Source organism: Centropristis striata, chromosome 23 (assembly GCF_030273125.1).
Source record: "Centropristis striata isolate RG_2023a ecotype Rhode Island chromosome 23, C.striata_1.0, whole genome shotgun sequence".
Taxonomy (NCBI): Eukaryota; Metazoa; Chordata; class Actinopteri; order Perciformes; family Serranidae; genus Centropristis; species Centropristis striata.
This window is the reverse complement of record NC_081539.1, coordinates 12,563,533-12,582,470: the sequence shown is the minus strand read 5'-3', so window position 1 is coordinate 12,582,470 and position 18,938 is coordinate 12,563,533. Positions and strand designations below refer to the sequence as shown.

Below are 18,938 nucleotides of genomic sequence, written 5' to 3'. Positions count from 1 at the left end.
TCTTTATTGTATTATTTCTCATTTTGTATCTTTGTGGAATATTGGCTTTAGAAGTTAACCCTCAAAAAGAAAGAAGAAGAAGAAAAGGTTGTGCTCTAATAAAGAATATTGTAAAAATGAATGAATAAATAAATAATTGAAAATAAAATAACTAAAGGTTTTCATATCTAAAAATAACATTAAATACAATAAAAAAATAAATCTTTGTAGAATACTGACTAAATAGATTAACACTAAAACAAAGAAGGAAAAAAGATTGTGCTCTAATTAAAAAAAGTTTCATAAAAAAAAAAAGTTAAACAAATAAATTCAATTTTTTTTGCAAAATAAAAAAGTTTCTCATATCAGTTGGGCTCTAATAAAAATATTGTTATATTGTCTGGTTTATGTAAATATATAGAGTAAATATATCACTGATGTGATAAAATTCCAATTTTGCAAGGTTATAAAAAGTTCCAATTAAAAAAACAAACACATTTCTTACAGTTTATTATTGTGCAGAAGTGCCTTAAAACATGGATTAAAAATACATTTTAACTAGTCAAATTAATTAACTTTATATTCTGTCACATATGCCAATAAAACAGTTTTGTAAGCTACATATTTTAAACTTATTAAATGATCAATCTATGAACTTTGTTAGTAATTAAAGTGGCAATATTTTTTGTAAATGCTGTTTTCACAATACTGTTCAATAAATCAATACATTATTATTATTATTATTATTATTATTATTATTATTATTATTAATAATAATAATAATAATAATAATAATTATTATTATTATTATTATTGTTATTATTAACTTTATTTTTATGTTCAGTGGTAAAACCTTTTCTAATAAATTTAAAAGAATTAATATAATAACTCAAATACTTTTTTGTTACTAAAGTAAGACATTTAAAAAAAAAATAAAAAAAAATAAATAATAATAATAATAATAATAGTAAATGCATCACTTAAGTAATAAATAAGGTGTTATAGACTGCCATTACAATAGAAATATATATTTCTCTCTGCATATTATGTTCCTACATAATGATTTGAGTTACAGATTTTGCTCCAGTTGTATTTTTAGAGCAGAACCACTAGATGGCAGACGAGGTTTACATTAAAACCAGTTCTCATAAGGCAGCACAGCCCTCTGCTCAATACTGAGAAATACAGACTGATTACCGTATTCTTTCTGGTTAGGGCTCAAAAGGATACACAATACATGAATGCAGTGCTGTGACAGGTTGTTTTTTTTTTAGCTTTGAGGGCTGCATCTCAAATCAGCATTGTCAGATATGATCTTCCCCACAGTCTGTTTAGTCTTTCAGGAAATTACTTATTCAAATATTCCTACATCATAAACAGCACCAGGCAACAGGCAATTTAATGAGTTAACAGCAGCGGGGTTGGCAGCTTTTTCTATGAGTGCTCCATGTTTGTCTTTTCCTTGGGAGGTCAACATGTCATTCATCCTACAATCCAGGATTCAGTGTATTTTTACAACAAACACATGTATCAACTTTTAGCATATCTTTATACAGTTTTCAACTGAATATAGGCTATATAAAAGAAATGAAAAATTTCCTAACTATTTGGATAAGGAGTTGTAATACTTTTGTAGTTCTTTGTGGTCAGTTTTGTTACTTTTTGTGTCTCTTTCATTTGTTTGTATCTCTTTATGGTCATTTTGTGTCATTTGTTTATATGTTATTTGTCTCTTCGTGCCTTTTTTGCCTTTTTTTTAACCAGTGGTGTTTCTCTTTGTGGTCATGTGTGTCATTTTTTATCCATTTTGTGTTTCTTTGTGTCCCTTTATCATCTGTTTGTGTCTGTTGTCATTGTGTGTAATTTCTGGTGAGTTTTGTGTCTCTTTTGGTCATTTTGTTGTGTCTTTGTAGTCATTTGTGTATCTGTGTAGTCACTTTGCATCTCTTCCTGGTTGATATGTTTCAAGTGGCATTTTGCAGGTACTCACCTTCTGCTGTACAGTTATTGTCTCAGCTCCAAGTTCATATCCAGTGCAGATCAAACAGCAGACTATACATTACATACAATAATAAAAAAAGTCAAGAAGGGACTGCAACAATTCACCTTGTCTGATATTGTAACTTTAAAAAACATATATATTAATTTATAATGATGGAGTGAATATGAGGCTGTTGGGCAATCATATTTTAAAATGTATGTTATGTATTCTAGAAGTGTATTACTTATATGTAGGCTATGAAGGTTTTCTTATTTGCTCAGCATTCATTTCTGTTTTCATCAAAGTCCTGGCTCTGAGACACAGGCCCTCATTGTTAATGTACAAAAGGCCCTTTCTCTTTTTATTAACATATAAAACAGCCAGGCGCTCCAGCCCTGTTCTGGTTTAGGTTCTGGTTTTAAGGTTGTGACTGTTGCAGTGTTCTGGCTTTGTAACCAGAGTTTGTTGGTTTGGATTTATGCCCGCAATGAATGAACTACACTTCACACACCTGTCCAAATATTCATAAAAACAGAAAAGAAGAACAACAAAAGAAGGAACATAAATTCAAACCAACATCGGATCTAATAAGTAAAAATTCTTTGAGTATTTACTTTTATGTTCAGCATCAGTCAATCACTGAAGAAAGAAGAAGTTAACCCTAAAAAAATAAATAAAAACGGTTGGGCTGTAATAAAAGTATTGTAAAAAAATAAATAAACAAATAAATAAATGGTTTTAATATTGGTTGAGGGCTAATAAAAACATATTGTAAAAATAAATAAATAAAATAAAGGCAATCATATCGGCTCTTATAAAAATATTGTAATAAAAGTTTTCTTTATATTGGTTGGGCTCTAATAAAAATATTGTAAAAAATAAATAAATGAATGGTTTTGAAATTGGTTGGGGGCTAATAAAAACATATTGGAAAAAGAAAAAGAAAAGAAAAAAGGCAATCATATTGGTTGGGCTATTATAAAAATATTGTCAAAAATATATTTTTTATATTGGCTGGGCTCTAATGAAAATATTGCAATAAAAAAATGTTCATATCAGTTGGGCTTTAATACAAATAATATTGCAATGAAAAAAAGAATAATAATAATAAAAAATAAAGGTTTTCATATTGGTTGGACTCGTGTGGTTAAAAAAACAAACAAAAAAACAAAAATAAAACACACACAATCAGAGCCTGACCCTCCCATTCAAAAAGTTTGCCTTGCTTTAGTTTGGGGTGGTGGTTCGTCCTTGTTGGTTTTTGCTTCATTTTCAAGACAGCCTCTTTGTATAGCCGAAAAAACTCTGTGCGCACATACTGGCGTGTTTACGGTAGTGCGCTCCATCTCTCTGCGCACCGTGCCTGGCAGGAGCTCGCAGCTTCAGAGCCAACAACACCGACAATGACGCGTGTAGGAGACGGCCGAAAATTTTACTCTCCCTCCTAAAACAGGCGGTACCTGAGGCGAGCAATGAACGCAGTGGACATTTCGCTTCACCGACCGAGCCTCATCTCCTGTGGTGCTTCACTGTGAGCAGCTGAAAAACATTTCGCAATCTATTTTGCATGCAGCCGACAGGGCGCATTAAGAAGTCTGGGATATATTTTTCCACCCCAGCCCAGTCCGGCGACCTTGCAGCGTGTGTGCTGCTTATCTGAAGGAGCCTGTTTTGAAGCAATATCAGGTTTTTTTTCTCTCCAAGATGTTTTGAGCGCCAGGAGGGCTGAGAAGCGGCTGGTGTCGTCGGTCGGGGGGGTTTGCTCACTGCGCAGACAAGCGGCGGACTGTCTCTGCGTTACCGCTCGGCTCGTCTGGTCTGATCCACAACAAACACAGCTCAGGGAAGGCAAGGAGGTGGAAGAAAGAAGCTTTTAAGGTGTGTTTTTTGGAAATCAGGAAATATACGGCGTTAAAATGACGATGTCCGTCCCGGAGAGGAAATCAGGATCGGAGGGGAAGGAGGAGGAGAGCGAGGATGAGAGTGAAATCCTGGAGGAGAGCCCGTGCGGCCGCTGGCAGAAACGGAAAGAGCAGGTTAGTCTTTTTCTGCATGTGCATTCCCTTTAAATGCAACTAATAATTGATGAGGGAATAAATAAATGACGCTGCCCTCTGTGATCCCCTGTTATGCAATTATTGAGGTAATATTGCCCCCCATGGTGTTTTTGCACCATCCCACCATAAATCTTTCCCAGTGACATATCCGTTGATCTGCTTAGCCCACATAAAGTCTATTTCAGTGTGTGGCAGGAATAGTTTGCTTATTTCACCCCCACCACTGCTGTTTATTCTCACTTCTTTGTCTTGAGTGTTTCTGCTCAGCATGTCGACATTGAACCTGGAGTTTATGATCCACTCTGGTTGCAAATCACACTCCAACATAATGTGGGCGTGTAAAAGTCTGACTTTATAACCCGACGTTACATGTTGCATCATAAAAGCCAGGTATGAGAGACAGCATGAGACTTTTTTTGCACGATTCAAAATGACATTTTAAGTCTAGTGCATTATATTCACTGAACTAACTACTCAAATATTAGGTGGTAATGCTTCTTAAATGTGAGTATTTATTTTTAATATAAAGGTTATGGACTGTTGTTTGGACAGAAGAGGCATTTTAAATTTGTTTTCAGGACAAGATGATGATAGATAAACAAATCAAAGAAAAAATAAATGGATTAAAGGATGACTTCACCCACAAAAATGTTAATTTATGTATCAATCACTTACTTTGCCTTATGATGAAATCTGCGAAAAACTTAGTTTTTCTTGCATGCTTTCACAGTGCATGAAGCATCCAAAAAGCTGAGAAGATCTTGAATCAACTGAGGTAAATGGGGGCAGCGCTTTATAGCAGCAAAACTATATGAAAACAACCGTTTACAAACTCTCACACAACTCGTGCAGTATAATCCAATGAAACGTTTCTGAAACCAAGGCTGAAAACTGTGAGACGAGGCCGCAAATGTTTGTTTGCCATAAATGCAGCCTTAAGTGCTTCACAGACATGGCTGTATGGACATGTTCTGGACGCAAACACGGCTTTCAGGCAGCGCAGGCCGGTGTAAGCTGCAAGTTTTCATCTGTATTATCTGCCACCATCTGCAATCTTTGTTATTGTTTATGTCCAACCATCAGCTGCTGCAAACGTAGATCTGACATCGCCCAAAAACAAAAAACGAGGTATGACCCAAACCGTAAATTTAGCAGCACTGAGAATGGTACACACGTATTACTTTCAAAGGATTTGATTAAACCTTACTCTTTAAAAACATTAATAGCACGACCCGTGCGCGCTTCTCGTCTGTGCAATTCCAAACTAGTATGAGTAAGTAGTTTTAGCAAAAATTAATGTGTCTGGGAGGTTGTGAACACACAAATGGATAAATCAGACTTGGATTACACTACACAGCTTCTGTTTGAGTCTGTAAACGGATGTTTCGATAAAGTTTTGCTGTTGATTAATGCAGCCCCCATTCACTTCAATTATAATAATTGATATACAAATTATCATTTTGTGGTTAAAGTCATCCTTTAATTGATGATGAAAATAAATAAATAAAAGTTAGAGCCCTAAAACTAACTTATACTCACTTTAGTTGTTGTTATTTCTGCCTGTTATGGTCAATGAAACAGAAAAGAATGAAAATTTAGAAAAACTATTAACAATCAGTTCAGTTTAACATCAAAGGGAAAGAAAAGCCACATGGTGTCATATTTTAGAGGCTGGAGCCCAGGAATGTTTGGTATTCAATACATGATTAACGGATTATTATCAAAATACAATAGCTGCAGATACATTTTCTGTCAATCAACTATTCGCTTTTTTAGTCATCTTATTGTTTAAGCTCTTCTTTTAATTCATGTAGCATTGAAATTAGTCTAAAATAGATTTACATTTCGGATTCTGAGAAGGAAGCAAACAAAAAAAGCTGATTTCTTGTTGCAGATATTTAAATTTTTTTACTTTGCAGCAGGTTCAAACAACTTGAGGAGAGTCTGATTTTGTAGGAGGAGCGGCTGAAGGCTACTGTGAACAGAAATTATTTATTCTGCTTTTAATATTATAGAGGAGTCCAAGTCCCAGCTTTATTTATGACTCTGTCACATCTGTGTGTGAGGGTCAGCACCAGTCCAGACAATACATTAGCAGCATTAAAGAAAATAACCCGGTGGCCTCGCTTGAAGCTTCCTCACCCATAAATAATCCCGTGTTTGTTCATTGCAAACATCAAAGACATGAAGAGCAGCACAGTCTGTGTCACATTCCCAGCTGCTGAAACCTGCTGTGCACATGCACACAAAAAATTCTGTTTTTATCAGAGAGAAGAAACATCTAAATGTCTTTTTGTGCAGGGTGGGCGTCGGCTCCACTAACAGCTCCAGATAAGGAGTGTTTAAGTTGAAGTTTATCTCTCGAACACACATGCGGCGTCCTCTGTACGCCACGACCACCTGACCTCTCTGCTCTGTCTGTGCCGCTGAGCACGCACCACTGACCCCACCCTGGTGTTTTTCCACCCATTGATTACCCACCCAGGCTGCCTCCACTGTCACATGTTCATTTACCCCCAACTGACAGTCCGGGCTGGTTGTTCGAGTCAAAATCGATAAAGCATAAAATAATCAAATTTATGTTCTATGTGGAGAACTCAGTTTACATTAAAGTCTGTATACAGGAACTTTTTTTTTTAACAAAATGTTTATTCATTGGTATGTACTTTTGTATTTTACATAGCTGTCAATCAGGACATCATGTCGGTTATACAGAACTACTGCAAATAATCATGTTCTAATCTAAAGTCCCTCATTTGGGGCTGCAGCGAATGATTTTCTTTTTTTTTTACTAATTTGTTGATTATTTTCCGATTGAAAAGCTTTTATAAAATGTCAGAACTGTGAAAAATGTCTGTCAACATTTCTTAACGCCAGATATGACGTCATCAAGTAGCTTTTTTCCCTTAAGTACTGTCCAAAAAAAACATTAAGTTAGCTATCATATAAAACAAAGAAATCAGAAAATCTACACAATTAGGATGTTGGAATACAGGAACTTTTGGCATTTTTTGCAATATTTGTTGAAATGTTTTTGTCAATCAACTGATCAATTAATCATTTAGCATTAAAGGTGCCAATCCTCTAATTTAAGAAACTGAAGCCCTTTAACCAGCAAATCTGTAGTTAGTTTTGCTGGATAAATGACATTTCTGTCGAACAATCTTATGCAGATTGATTAAAAATGTACTAATTGATCACATCATGGCAGAATGAGCTAATCATCTTGGCCTTGTCATAATATCATTACATTTTGCAGGACGATATAATCTCCCAGAAATAATTGATACACAATAACCAATATTATTGTCAATTTTAAGATAATCTAACAGCATAAAATACTAGTTCACCCTTTGGACTGAAGCAGTGCGACCAGAAAATGACAGAAAAATGTGTTTCAGCCTCGTTTATTTCTGTTAATGCTGCTTAGGCAGGGCGCCCAAGTCTTATTATGGTCTGTAAACCCTGCTGTTTTTATGACATTCTTATGTAAACAAACATGCATGTAAACACGACGGGTGAAATCGTACAATATGTGGATGTGACCTCGATAACTCCAGCTGAGCTCGATAAGTCGTTATTGTAATTATTGTGACAGGCCTAATTGCGTTTATAACACCGTTACTCTTAATGATGTGAGTGAAACTGCAGTTAAAACCCACACTTTTCGAGCATTATTTCTAGCCTTGGCATGCGTCAGTGATTGTGCAGAATTAGCCTTGGAAACAAGATGCAAATCGTTTGCCGCAGTCGCCAGGCTGCAGAGTTTCTACATGTTTGATCCAGTGAAATCACAAACAAAATGTGATCTCATCTCTGCAGGGACAAGCCTAGCCAAAAACAGTTGCCAACACATTTATAAAGCCGCTCCAGCAGGTTAAAACAGCATGCGTCTCAACTTGTGAAGTCACCCTGGTGTTGATAGATGTGGAAAATGCAGTCAATCATAAAGACTTGTATTGTTCTGATGCATTGCTGTTGGATGGCTCTTTGCTTTCTCTTCTTTCCATCCGGCAGGCCTGGGTGTGTCCGAGCTGCAGGCTTAAAATGCACATGAAAAACTCTGTGGGTGAAAGTTGAGAATACACGCTGCCATGTCTGTTATTGAGCTCCTGCATTACAATAAACACAGGCCTCAGTCACATGGTCAGCACATGGTATTGTTGATTTGCATGGCTGTTTTCTCAATGGTTCAAAGCCAGTTTATCCCTCTCCACTCAACGCACAGAGTATTGATTTTTTAGAAGGATCTAAGTGATGTTGTAGTGATTGGAAAGCAAAGCAGTGAGAGCAGAAGCATAACATGCACTGTGGTTTGTTGTTGAAAATCTTTCCTGGCGCAGATGTTTGTATGAATGGAAATATTTCGCTGAAGTTACAACACAAAATGCCACAAGAAGCTGAAGTTTGCGGTTTGACATGTTGTTTTGTATTCCAGGATAATTAAAGCAGGGGGATAATTATTGCACAATCCTGCTGCCGTCTTTGTTAACACCACTTGCAAGGAAATGTGCATGTCAGCAGCAGCAGCAGCAGCATAAATTTACGAGTTCATGATTTTTGACACGTCTCCTTTGATTGAGTCATCCGTGGCTTCCCAGAATGTGGACATTCAGGCTAACGCAGGACATTCAACAAAGACAACACAGTGACTCAAACAATATTGCCGTTGAGACATGTATGTGACAGTTAAAACTGCTCTTTTTCTTTCCTGTTTCTATTTGATCTTTGCAGGATAAGAAATCTTGTTTGTCTATTAAATTTGCAAAGAAATGTTGCGAGAAATGTATAAAGTGGCATCAAAAGTATGCCGAATTAGCAATTAGCTGTTCCTGTTTGCAGTGCTGACATGGATGTACAGATAACTATCACTACATTCCTTTAATGCTGAAGAAACCTTGAAAATGTGACTTTTCTCAGGCAAGTTCTGTTAGTTAATAGGAGTGTCTTTTCCTATGATTATAAGCAGACTTATTGACATGATGGCCATCAGAAATGAAGACATCCTCATAATGTGTACGTCACACTGAAACTCAAAGTATGTGTATCCGAAGTGGAAGGTTTTAAAACTATGAGGCAAAACGAGATGCAAAGATACTGTGTGAGTTGAAATGCATAGCTGCATGCCGCTGCTCTAAAAACAACGGGATGTTCGTTAATGTAGTTCGCCCCACTGATTTAGCCCTGGTATTACCACCGTCAGTAATTGGAGCTGCAGTAGGGGCTGTGACACACAGCTCTTGGACACCGTTCTAATACTTTAAAACCTTTTAATGGCCAATTCCTGCAATTAGTGTTATAGTTTGCACTCCTTCCCAGAGTTGTGAATTGTGAACACAAAGACATATATTTTTAGATTCAGTGTGGCATACACCTTCTGGGAATATATTTATTTCTGATGTCTATCATGACAAAAGGTCCATAAATAGGCTTATAAATCATAGAAATATTTTGACATGCAGAACTTGCCTGAGAATTTTCAAGTTTTTCAGTTTTATTAAGTATCAAAGTAATCCAGTGATAGTTGTCTGTACATTCATGATTGTATTGCAAATAGGAACTGCTCATAGTTAATTTGTTTGACTTTAATGGTGCTATTTTATCAAAATGTAAGCAAATTTAAGCTAAAACATAGCAGGGCTCATGTTGTGTGACCCACAGTTCAATTACTGACTCCATGGCTGAACCTCGGAGCTCCTGTCCTCTGCTCTAAAGAGTGATTGTCTGTCATAGTATCAGCTCAGAGAGAGGCCAGAGACTCAGAACACTCTGAACTATCACGCTGGGCTCTTTTTTTTTGTCGTACAGCCTTGACAGAAGATTATTACCGACCCCCCTGTGATCTTGGCTCGATGATACAGAAGGCAGATCTCCTCAAGCTAATCCACACCCATCCCCACTGTGGTGCACATGCAGCACTCATTCCAGTAATTGCACCATCTTCTATTTCCAAGGCCTTGTCTCCATCTGCTTTACTGAGTGATGGAAAGGAGGCAGCCTGCGTTGGGCTGGACTGCATTCATTTGTCATGGCGTTAATTCTCGAGCGCAGATGAATATGTGAGGTTGAATTTGATGGGCAGATGCTATTTTCTGCACTTGCATGCTAACAAAAGAACCCATGCATGTGTTAGTTCTCACATGCATTTGTCAGGAGTGAGAAACTTGGGGTGTGAGCAATATGGAAGAAAACTAATATTGGAATAGGTCTTGTTCTCAGAAGACAGTTTGGCAGTAGCAGCAAAAACACAGGTTGAAATCATAAAAATAATGCTGGCTGAATTCCATTCAGCTGCTTCGGTTTGGCTTACAATTGAATAGAACATAGCAAAAATAATAAAACACTGATATTTACTAAAATATTAAAATGGTAGAAAGTATATATTTTTAATGTTTTGCAGGAATAAAACTTAATTGTCAAATGCAATAAGCCCACATTATGCAGCTTTTACCAGCTGAGTGGTTATATTGATTTTATTCCTCTTTCTTTTTGCACTGAAGTGCTCATAAGGTCACAGGATGAGTTACTCTTAACAACATACTATTAATAAACACCTACATGCTGCACTTAAATCATACATGTACTGTGGGCAGCTTGTTCTCTGTCAAGTGCTGCATCTTATCCATGTTTGTATGAAATAGAACAGCAGTGTTACATCATTTAGAAACCATAAAGTCCAATATTTTATGGTGTTATACAGGTAGTAATGCAATGCAATGCATGTAAGGGTCTGAAATTAGCATCTGACACCCACCAATTGTGGGTAAATAATTGGCATTGGTTAGTTAGTGTTTGATTGGATATGTGTGGGGACTCAAGGACATGCAGTGTTGTAGTTGGTCTTGAGGCATGATATTAATAAATTCAGAATAAACGAACAGGGCTGGTAAAGGCTTCATGCCCTCCTTAATAGCCATGGTAGTTTTGTCATAGTAAGCAACTAATACACCTGTTTGGAAAATAAATACTCCCACTAAGTGTATTTCATCTGTGTCTCTGACTGTGATTTACTGAGGCTTGCAGTTAAGTTTTGTTGCTGGATGCTGGATATACTAACATTACAACCAAACTCTTCGTCACTTCCCTGGAGTCAATGAGCACTGTGTGATATCCTAGAGGAACGGCACCACACCACCACCACCACCAGCTGGATTGGCAAGGAACAATTGTTCCTCTAAATGAACAGCCGGTTCCTCAACCAAAATGTTTCAGTTAGCTTTGATAAGAAAACTGTGAATGGGTCAAAGTTGTGACATGAAAACCCACAGTGCACTGTGGTAGTGACCTGTCAATCATATGGTAACTACCTGCTTTATCGTCTATTTTACTCCAAGTTACCATATTTTACAAAATGAACATCATGCTGTATTGAAGAAGGAAAGAATGCAGGTTGCAAAGAGTCAAAAATAGTGTAGAATACAAATATAATGTTACCAAAGCCCTAAATGATGTCTTCATATCACAGTTTTGTCTGACTAATGCTCCAAAACCCAAAATATATTTAGTTTCCAATGATAAAATTGGAAAATCACTGATTTTTAAGCTCCAGTTGTAACTTTCTCATGTAATGTCGTAAAAATCAGCAGCCAGCCACTTAATTTTATTGCAGTAAAATGAAAAGACGAGCAAAAATCATCACCTCACAGTAACCGTGATGTATGTCGTGCAGTAAACGTCTTTTTTGGATGATCTCCATGTTTGAGGTCGTAAAGATGAGCTATTAAACCGAGCGAGGGAAGCCTTGGCGCATGGCGTTGCCCCTCATAAGCCTGTGTCAAGTTGCGACTTGCAGTAAGCGTGGCCCCGTCCTGGGGGGATGCTCCTAATGACTTACACTCCATGATAATCCAGCAGTGCAGGCGTGTTTGCTGCTCTGTCAGCTGCCCTACGAGGAATGACATCCACTCAGATTTCCCTGGAGGGGAAACAGAGCAGTGACAGTCAGCTTTGATTCACCTGTTAACACGGTCAGCTAGTCAGCAGCGATCCTCGCCGCCTGTTGCTCGGAGCTCAAGGCTTTGCTGGGAAACCCGTTCACACCCATTCATTCCTAGAAAACAAAATGATTTGTGCACATGTTCATTGACTTTTGTTACATGTTGATCAAATATTGTCTGACTGACTCTCTGAGACGCTGATCGGTATTTTTGTAGTCAGTCTGGTCTTTGGAAATGTGTTCTTTATTATTAAGTTTGACCAATTATTTGCAGTATAATACAGCTTGCAGGCAGCAGTTAACATTTGGTTTTATAAATCAGTTGATGTATGTATGTTTTTTTAGTTATTTCTTTTTTGACTGACTGACTTATTGTGATATTGCCTATCATTTTCAAACCCCCAGGAGGTGTTGTTGTTGATTTGACATAGTGGGAAAAAGTGGAATTACAGTTTCAGGGTGTGTCACGTGACGTCATTTGACCCAGAAAGACGTTAACCATAGACTTACATTGGTAAAAAAAAAATGTCTCTAAATCGACTATTTAAATTTCAAATGTCAAAACCACACTGAAATTACTGTCAGAATTCGATTAATTCAGTCCGATAACATATGAAAGTTAGGGAGCCCTGAGATTAAATGGTTTCATTAACATTCATGTTATCAGAATACTAAAAAGAAGTAGCCGGCCCAATGGATGCGGAAGAGCAACTGAAGATGTATTTTATAAACGGAAGTCAAACTTTTTTGTTATCATGTACCATAGAGAAACTATCACAGGGAATAAGCAATCCAATACTATAACTAGTTCTTTTTATACATCCTAGGTCATGTTCCCTGGAAGATCACCTTTATTTTGAAATTAGTTCTTAAATGCCCTTACCATAATGCCAAGTATAAACGTGCAACAAAACACTGGATTTATGTGTTTTTCAAAGTGCTTGACTGCAGTGTTTTGCACTGGGTGGTGTTTTAATAAGTGATGGAACAGATTTGTGATACTGCTTCCTTTAGCAGAAATCACTTTGTGGCATATTTTGCAGAGGATAATGGTCCTCTTTGGTCCTCCTGAAACACAACCACCTCCAGATATTAGACATGGCCCAGGGTTTTCCTCCACATAGGAACATGATTGATGTTTGTGAAGCAATTTCACTTTCAGCCATGCTTGTTGCTGCTGTTCGTAGCGGTCTTACAAGAGTTTTGCCATATAAATATATTTTCAATATCATATTAAAAATTCTACCAGTATTAGAGGGAACAGTTCGATATATCACCAGCCCACTTTGTACAGACATTCATGGTTTCCAGAGGATGAACCCAACTGACTTTGCAGAGATTTTTCCACTAGCGCCACCATGAGGTTGACATTTATGATTTTAAATGACTCTACAAATACTGGAAAATTTGCAATGGAAATTGTCTCTGCATATTCATGTTCCCCCACAGGATTAATTGTAATAATGTTCAGAACTGGATCCATCTGATGTCTGCTGCAGTTTAGGCGTGTCTCTAGAAGAGGAGAAGTATAATTTCATCTGTGAGACTGTTAAATAAAGGTTGTTCCAGTTGAACTCGTCCATCTGCTGTGAGAATAATAGAGACCTGCATCTCCTCCTTCTCTGGTCGCATGAATGATTTAACGACGATGTGTTATTTACCTTCTCGTGTGTGATGACTCTGTTTTACAGCCTGGGCGGCTCTGACCGAGGATTACAGTCGAGATACCATGCTATTATCATCCGTCGTTGTTAAATTTTTGCTCTCAGTCAGCGGGGGTGTCTGAGTAGATTGCAAATTAAAGGTGTCACCCTGTTGTTCACATGAGCTAAGTGTCGTTTTTTTTTGTGACCGCTCCTACCCTCGGAGAAAAGCTGAATGCTTTCTGATGTTTACATGCTGCACCCATGCATGGAGGAGGCTTGTTTATACAAAACAGCAGCACCTGCACAAGGGTTTAATGTGCTCTTTCCTCATTGGTCAGCATCCAGACAAGTATGCTATTACTAACCCCCAGCTCAAAGGAAATGCCACATGCACCGTTATCATCGGCTTGTAATATTGAGTGCATTCCAGGAGTTCATTTAAGAGTAAGTGTTGTAGCTGCAGCTGGCATGTGAACTTTTATTGCAGGTGAACAGAAGGCAGGAGAGAAGTCTTTGTGCAGCTGAGTGCCCCTCTTAAAACTTTGCTGACAGAAGCTTGTATTGGCAAGATTATTAAATTTTAAAAACTCATGTTTCTCTTTTTAAAGAGTCCTCTGTCAACACTGCACAGATTAAATCAATCATTCCTGCAGATTATTTGTTCAAAGCCTCAAATTACTAACTCATGTGCATCACATTGCGTTCGCTCAATGTATTCGTTTGTGTCCTAGAAAATACTTAATTCGTTCCCCTTGTTCCCTCAGACCACATCCACGTCATATTGCACACACCATAAATAAAAACAGCCAAGTAGGAAAAAACAGTTACATTAACCTCCCAGTTGCAGTTTCAAGTCAGAAAGATGAGAAGTGTATCTTCTTCTTGGTGCAAAGAATAATAAAAGTCTCAATAAACATGAGCATTGATGCAGACAATTTACAATTTCAAATAAGCCTTTATAAAGTGGCTTTGCAAGTGATTTATGAGGAAGAAAATGCATTCAACATGATTGTTAAACCTCAAGGACACTCATTATGTTTTATGGTGTGAATCAGTGACTGTAAACATAACTTTTGTTTGTTTACAATCAAACTCCACTGTGCACCTTTGACCCTCTGAACCCAGGTTGGAAAAACAGCATTTTTTAAAAAAATAGCCAAATTGACACCATTCTACACCACTGTAATTTTACCCCAAATTACACTACTGTAAAAAAATAAGACATTTTCAAATGTCCCTAGGTCTTTGAATGAACCATGTGTAATGAATGCTTCTGTCAGAAAAGATAACTAAACATAACTTCAAATATTGATATTTCATCAAAATCTTCATCAAAACTTTATTCCAGCATTTCCACTAATCAGATCCTGTAAAAAACAGTTAATTCTGCACTCTTCAACGCAACTGGACAGCCGTAAATGACCAACTTTTATGAAATTGTGAGTGACATGCTGGCTAAACTATTGTGCACAAAAGACATTTTGAGTTCTCACTACTTCTTGCTATGATCGAGCCGTTTCCATAGAGGTGCAGGACTTATATTATGCAAATATAAGTAAAATGTTACAAAAGCAAAAAAACACCCTCAAAATTCTGATGGTTTAATGCACCATATTGGAGAAAGTTGTCAATGTCCCTGTCTTGCTATGGATTTTTTTCTAGATTGGTGCTAAATTGCGAGTCTTGAAAGAAGCTCCTCAAATCCTGACATTTACACAAGTGCGTTATCTGATCTGAGTTTTTTCTGCTCTAACTCAATTGTAGCTGTGCTGAAAATGTCATGTTTGGACAGCTTGGAATGACAAATACACTAAAGAGCTCCTTCTGAAGTAGAAGTCACAAAGCCAGTAGTTTTACGAGTGTTTGTGTGGAACTGCATGGATAAAACCATCATAAAAACGTTACATAGGCGCAGAAAAGGCCTGTTATTTGTAGAGAAGTCTCTTTTTGTCCTTTCAAAATAAAAGCGTCCGTTATCAAAACAGGCTTTTGCATAGTAGTGTTTATATATATTCATTCATTACCCTTATCCGCTTATCCGCATTCGGGTCCCGTCCACATAAAGAGGTCTATTTTCGGCCACCAAATCGGTTATTGATGAATTTTCCCCTCTAAATTCAGTATCCGCATCGGCCTCAAAAATCCCATATCAGTCTGGGTCTACTTATGTGTCCAGTCCACTACAACACAGTGTAAACTTCAACCTATTTGGCTCCAGTATGAACAGTCCTTTCATCAAGCTGCTTCCTGATGCATTTACACCTAAAGTTATTGGCCTCAGATATCGCCGTCATGTCACGATTTGTAGCTGAAGAACTCGTTGGATCATGTTATCTTGAGGGATCCTGTCACCTGGTTGTGAAATTTGAGCAGGTCGGGCCTGCGAGGTCATCAGATCTGACGGGTTATACAGAGAGGTGTCTGTCAGCGTTTTCCACTCCAGCTGTGTGAAATGGAGCCACCCGGATTTTCTGCCAGTCGGACGGGAAAGCTGGCATGAAAAGGAATCCTCTAGGAATGGCTGACTGGTCCACAGGCTTTCACGGAGCTGTCATAGTAGTTCACGTCACATGACATGAACGCCTCTGAGGCATGCCTCGCACTTACTCAAGCATGCTCGACACAGTCTGCAAGATCTTTCAAAGACTGAAGTTTCCTAGAGTCATCTCTTTACAAAACTGCGTGGAAATTACTGTTTAAATGTTGGCATATTTGCAGAACAAACCCCATTTTTCACATTTATTGCATCCTTGAATTCATGAGGATTCTGGCATTTATCAAGCAGAAACAGAAGTCGTTACAGTGACTTTTGGATTTGCATAATTCAAACTTTATAATTCCATCATTATTCATGTCTCTTTATTTGTCAGCGACTTCAGTCAGAGCCTCCATTTGCAGTTAAATGAAATGCACTGTGGGAAAACACTTCACTGAAAGGCCTCAGATGCAATCGTTAGTACTTCTAGGTTTTTCTTTTCTGATGTGTTGGTCTATTTCTTGGCCTTTCTCTGGGTAACTAACCAAATTTGTTTACATGTTCACTAATACTCCACTGTTATCTCCACTGTTATCAAAATTAAGCCTTTGACCAGCATTTTCAGATTGATGTGGGATATCTTGATACTGTTTGGGTTTTATAAGCATTCTTTGGACGTCTATACAGCACATTTGGAATATCTATACAGTCAGTTTAGTTGTGGGCGTGGTGAGGGGGAAAACAATCCCATTCCCCAGCCTGGAAATTCAGCTTTTTTTTTTTTAATTGAAATGTAAACGCTACATTCAAAAATCAGATTGTTGGATCAGCTTGTTGTCCACATCTTTTAAAGACCAGACAAATGATCCAGCTAAAAGGCTTTATTCCCATATATTTTACGACCAATTTAGTCATCACTTGCATCTTTGTGGTCAAACCAGCCACCTCCACTAAAGTTAAATTTCTCTGTGCATTTTGAAGATCTGCATGAGAAAAGCTTAATTGAAACGTCAGATTTGCTAAAAATAAACGTTTTTTATGCTCGCTTGAGGTAGTTTTTGTCTTTTTCGAAAAATAGTTAAATATGCACTAAACAGGAGATGTAAATGCTTTTTCCAAATAGGTTCTGACGTAGCAAACATTTAACCCATATGACTGATCAGCTGTTTCCACTCTGTTTCAACTTTTTTAACTTAGAAAAATATCAGTCACCTTCAGCTATTAATGCTGTGATGTAATAGACTAACATGTTTTAGTGAATTGCATATATACAAACCTCTGACTTATAAGGGTGGAAACACAACCGAGGGAATTTTTTCCGGAGCACATGCAGAGCTTTATCTTGTGATTCTGATGCACACACACTCTGCTATAATAATAATAATTTTAGGCTTAGTCTAGTTCCTGTTTTGTGTTATGATGTGAAGCCTCCACACAAGTACTCAATGGTTCCCATTTTAAAGGGCTTGTTGCATTAAACAAAGAGACTGATAAGAGTTTAAAGGAGCAGGTAGGCCTGGCCGATTATATGATCGCGATTAGTGATCGAGATAAATTTCAGGTTGATTACAGTGATCAGCTGTGAGCATATTAACTCAATCAAACATGTTGAAAATGTGCGTAACAACAACCAATCAGAGTCGACCTTTTCCTGCTCCACTACTGTGTGTAAGTTGCCAGAGAAGTAAACGGAAAGACCAAATGTGGAGCTAAACACGGAGCTGAGGGCAGCGTAATAGATGCAGTCATGACTTGGAGCAATAAACCAGGGAGGTACAGGTGAATGCTGGGAAGGAGCAAAGAAAATTACAATCAGCCGCTGTATCGAGAGAAAGCTAACATTCACAGCACGGCAATTCACACACAGGTATGGTGCATTCAAGATCGTCGGAACGGCTTGGGTGCGCTCAAGAGCGTGGGACATATGACAACTTACAGATGAACAAGTTATCACTGAATGGAACTTAGTTCAATAAACAAGTTAGCAAAACATTAACAGTGTGGCCTTTCAAACAACAAAAATTCTGTTTAATCATTGAATAAGTACCACCCAAGTGTTGATGTGTTATTTTATATTTTTCAACATTTGTTGTACTGTTGAGTAAAAATTGTTTTGATATTTTTCTATGTTCATCTTATTTAATTTGCTTGTTATTTACTTTGTATGTTAATGAAATATTGAACTAATCTCTAGTTTCTTTAGTTTTCAGTACAGATGCTTTAGAACTGTCAGTTTAAAAACAATATAAAAAATAATGATAATAATCGAGATCGGATGATATGAAAAAAATATATTGTGAACATTTTTTTTGCCGTATCGCCCAGCCCTAGGTGCAGTTCTACTCAGGCTGCTGTTGTTATTGTTTCCCCCCCGCCCTGATTTAAGGCAAAGGCCAAGGTCCTCCTCACACCTGGCCCGGGCGTTATATACGTGACTTTGATCAAACAACATGTGTGTTAATGTCAAACAATAAAAACACATTACTCCATTCCTTGTGAGAGCTGCAGGAAGGTGAGAATGGGTTGCGTAAGGCCTCTATAAACACGACTATCTCAGTAAGGATTGGTGTGTTTTAACTATCAATAAAGGAGGGATACCGCATGAATGTTCCATTTACACAAGCTTCGACGGCTTCAAAGAGAGCTTTCCTCGCCGTGTTGACCGGCTGATATGAAAACTGTGTGTGCGCAGGTTTCAAAGTGTCGGTTCATTTCTCTGCACTTCAAAACAGACGGCACCTAACTTGACCTTTGAAGCCAAATATGGATATCTGTGTGTGTGCGTGTGTCAAATATGCTCATAAAAAAGGGACGCATCGACAGTTTGACCTTGTGGAGAAACATGGCACACATTTATTGAAGG

General features: G+C 37.6%; 1 protein-coding gene across 2 annotated transcripts in view; it reads left to right on the top strand.

Annotated features, from left to right (window-relative positions):
- Positions 1 to 3,173: 3,173 nt before the first annotated feature.
- Positions 3,174 to 18,938, top strand: part of nrbp2b (nuclear receptor binding protein 2b) — a 47,135-nt gene continuing 31,370 nt past the window's right edge. The window contains exon 1 of one of the 2 annotated variants that reach the window (XM_059326622.1): positions 3,174 to 3,996. In XM_059326622.1, the coding sequence (XP_059182605.1) occupies positions 3,877 to 3,996 (120 nt within the window). In that variant the 5' untranslated portion in view covers positions 3,174 to 3,876. Of the gene's footprint in view, positions 3,997 to 4,967; positions 5,027 to 18,938 lie in introns of those variants that run through there. The other variant, XM_059326623.1, reaches the window with a different exon arrangement.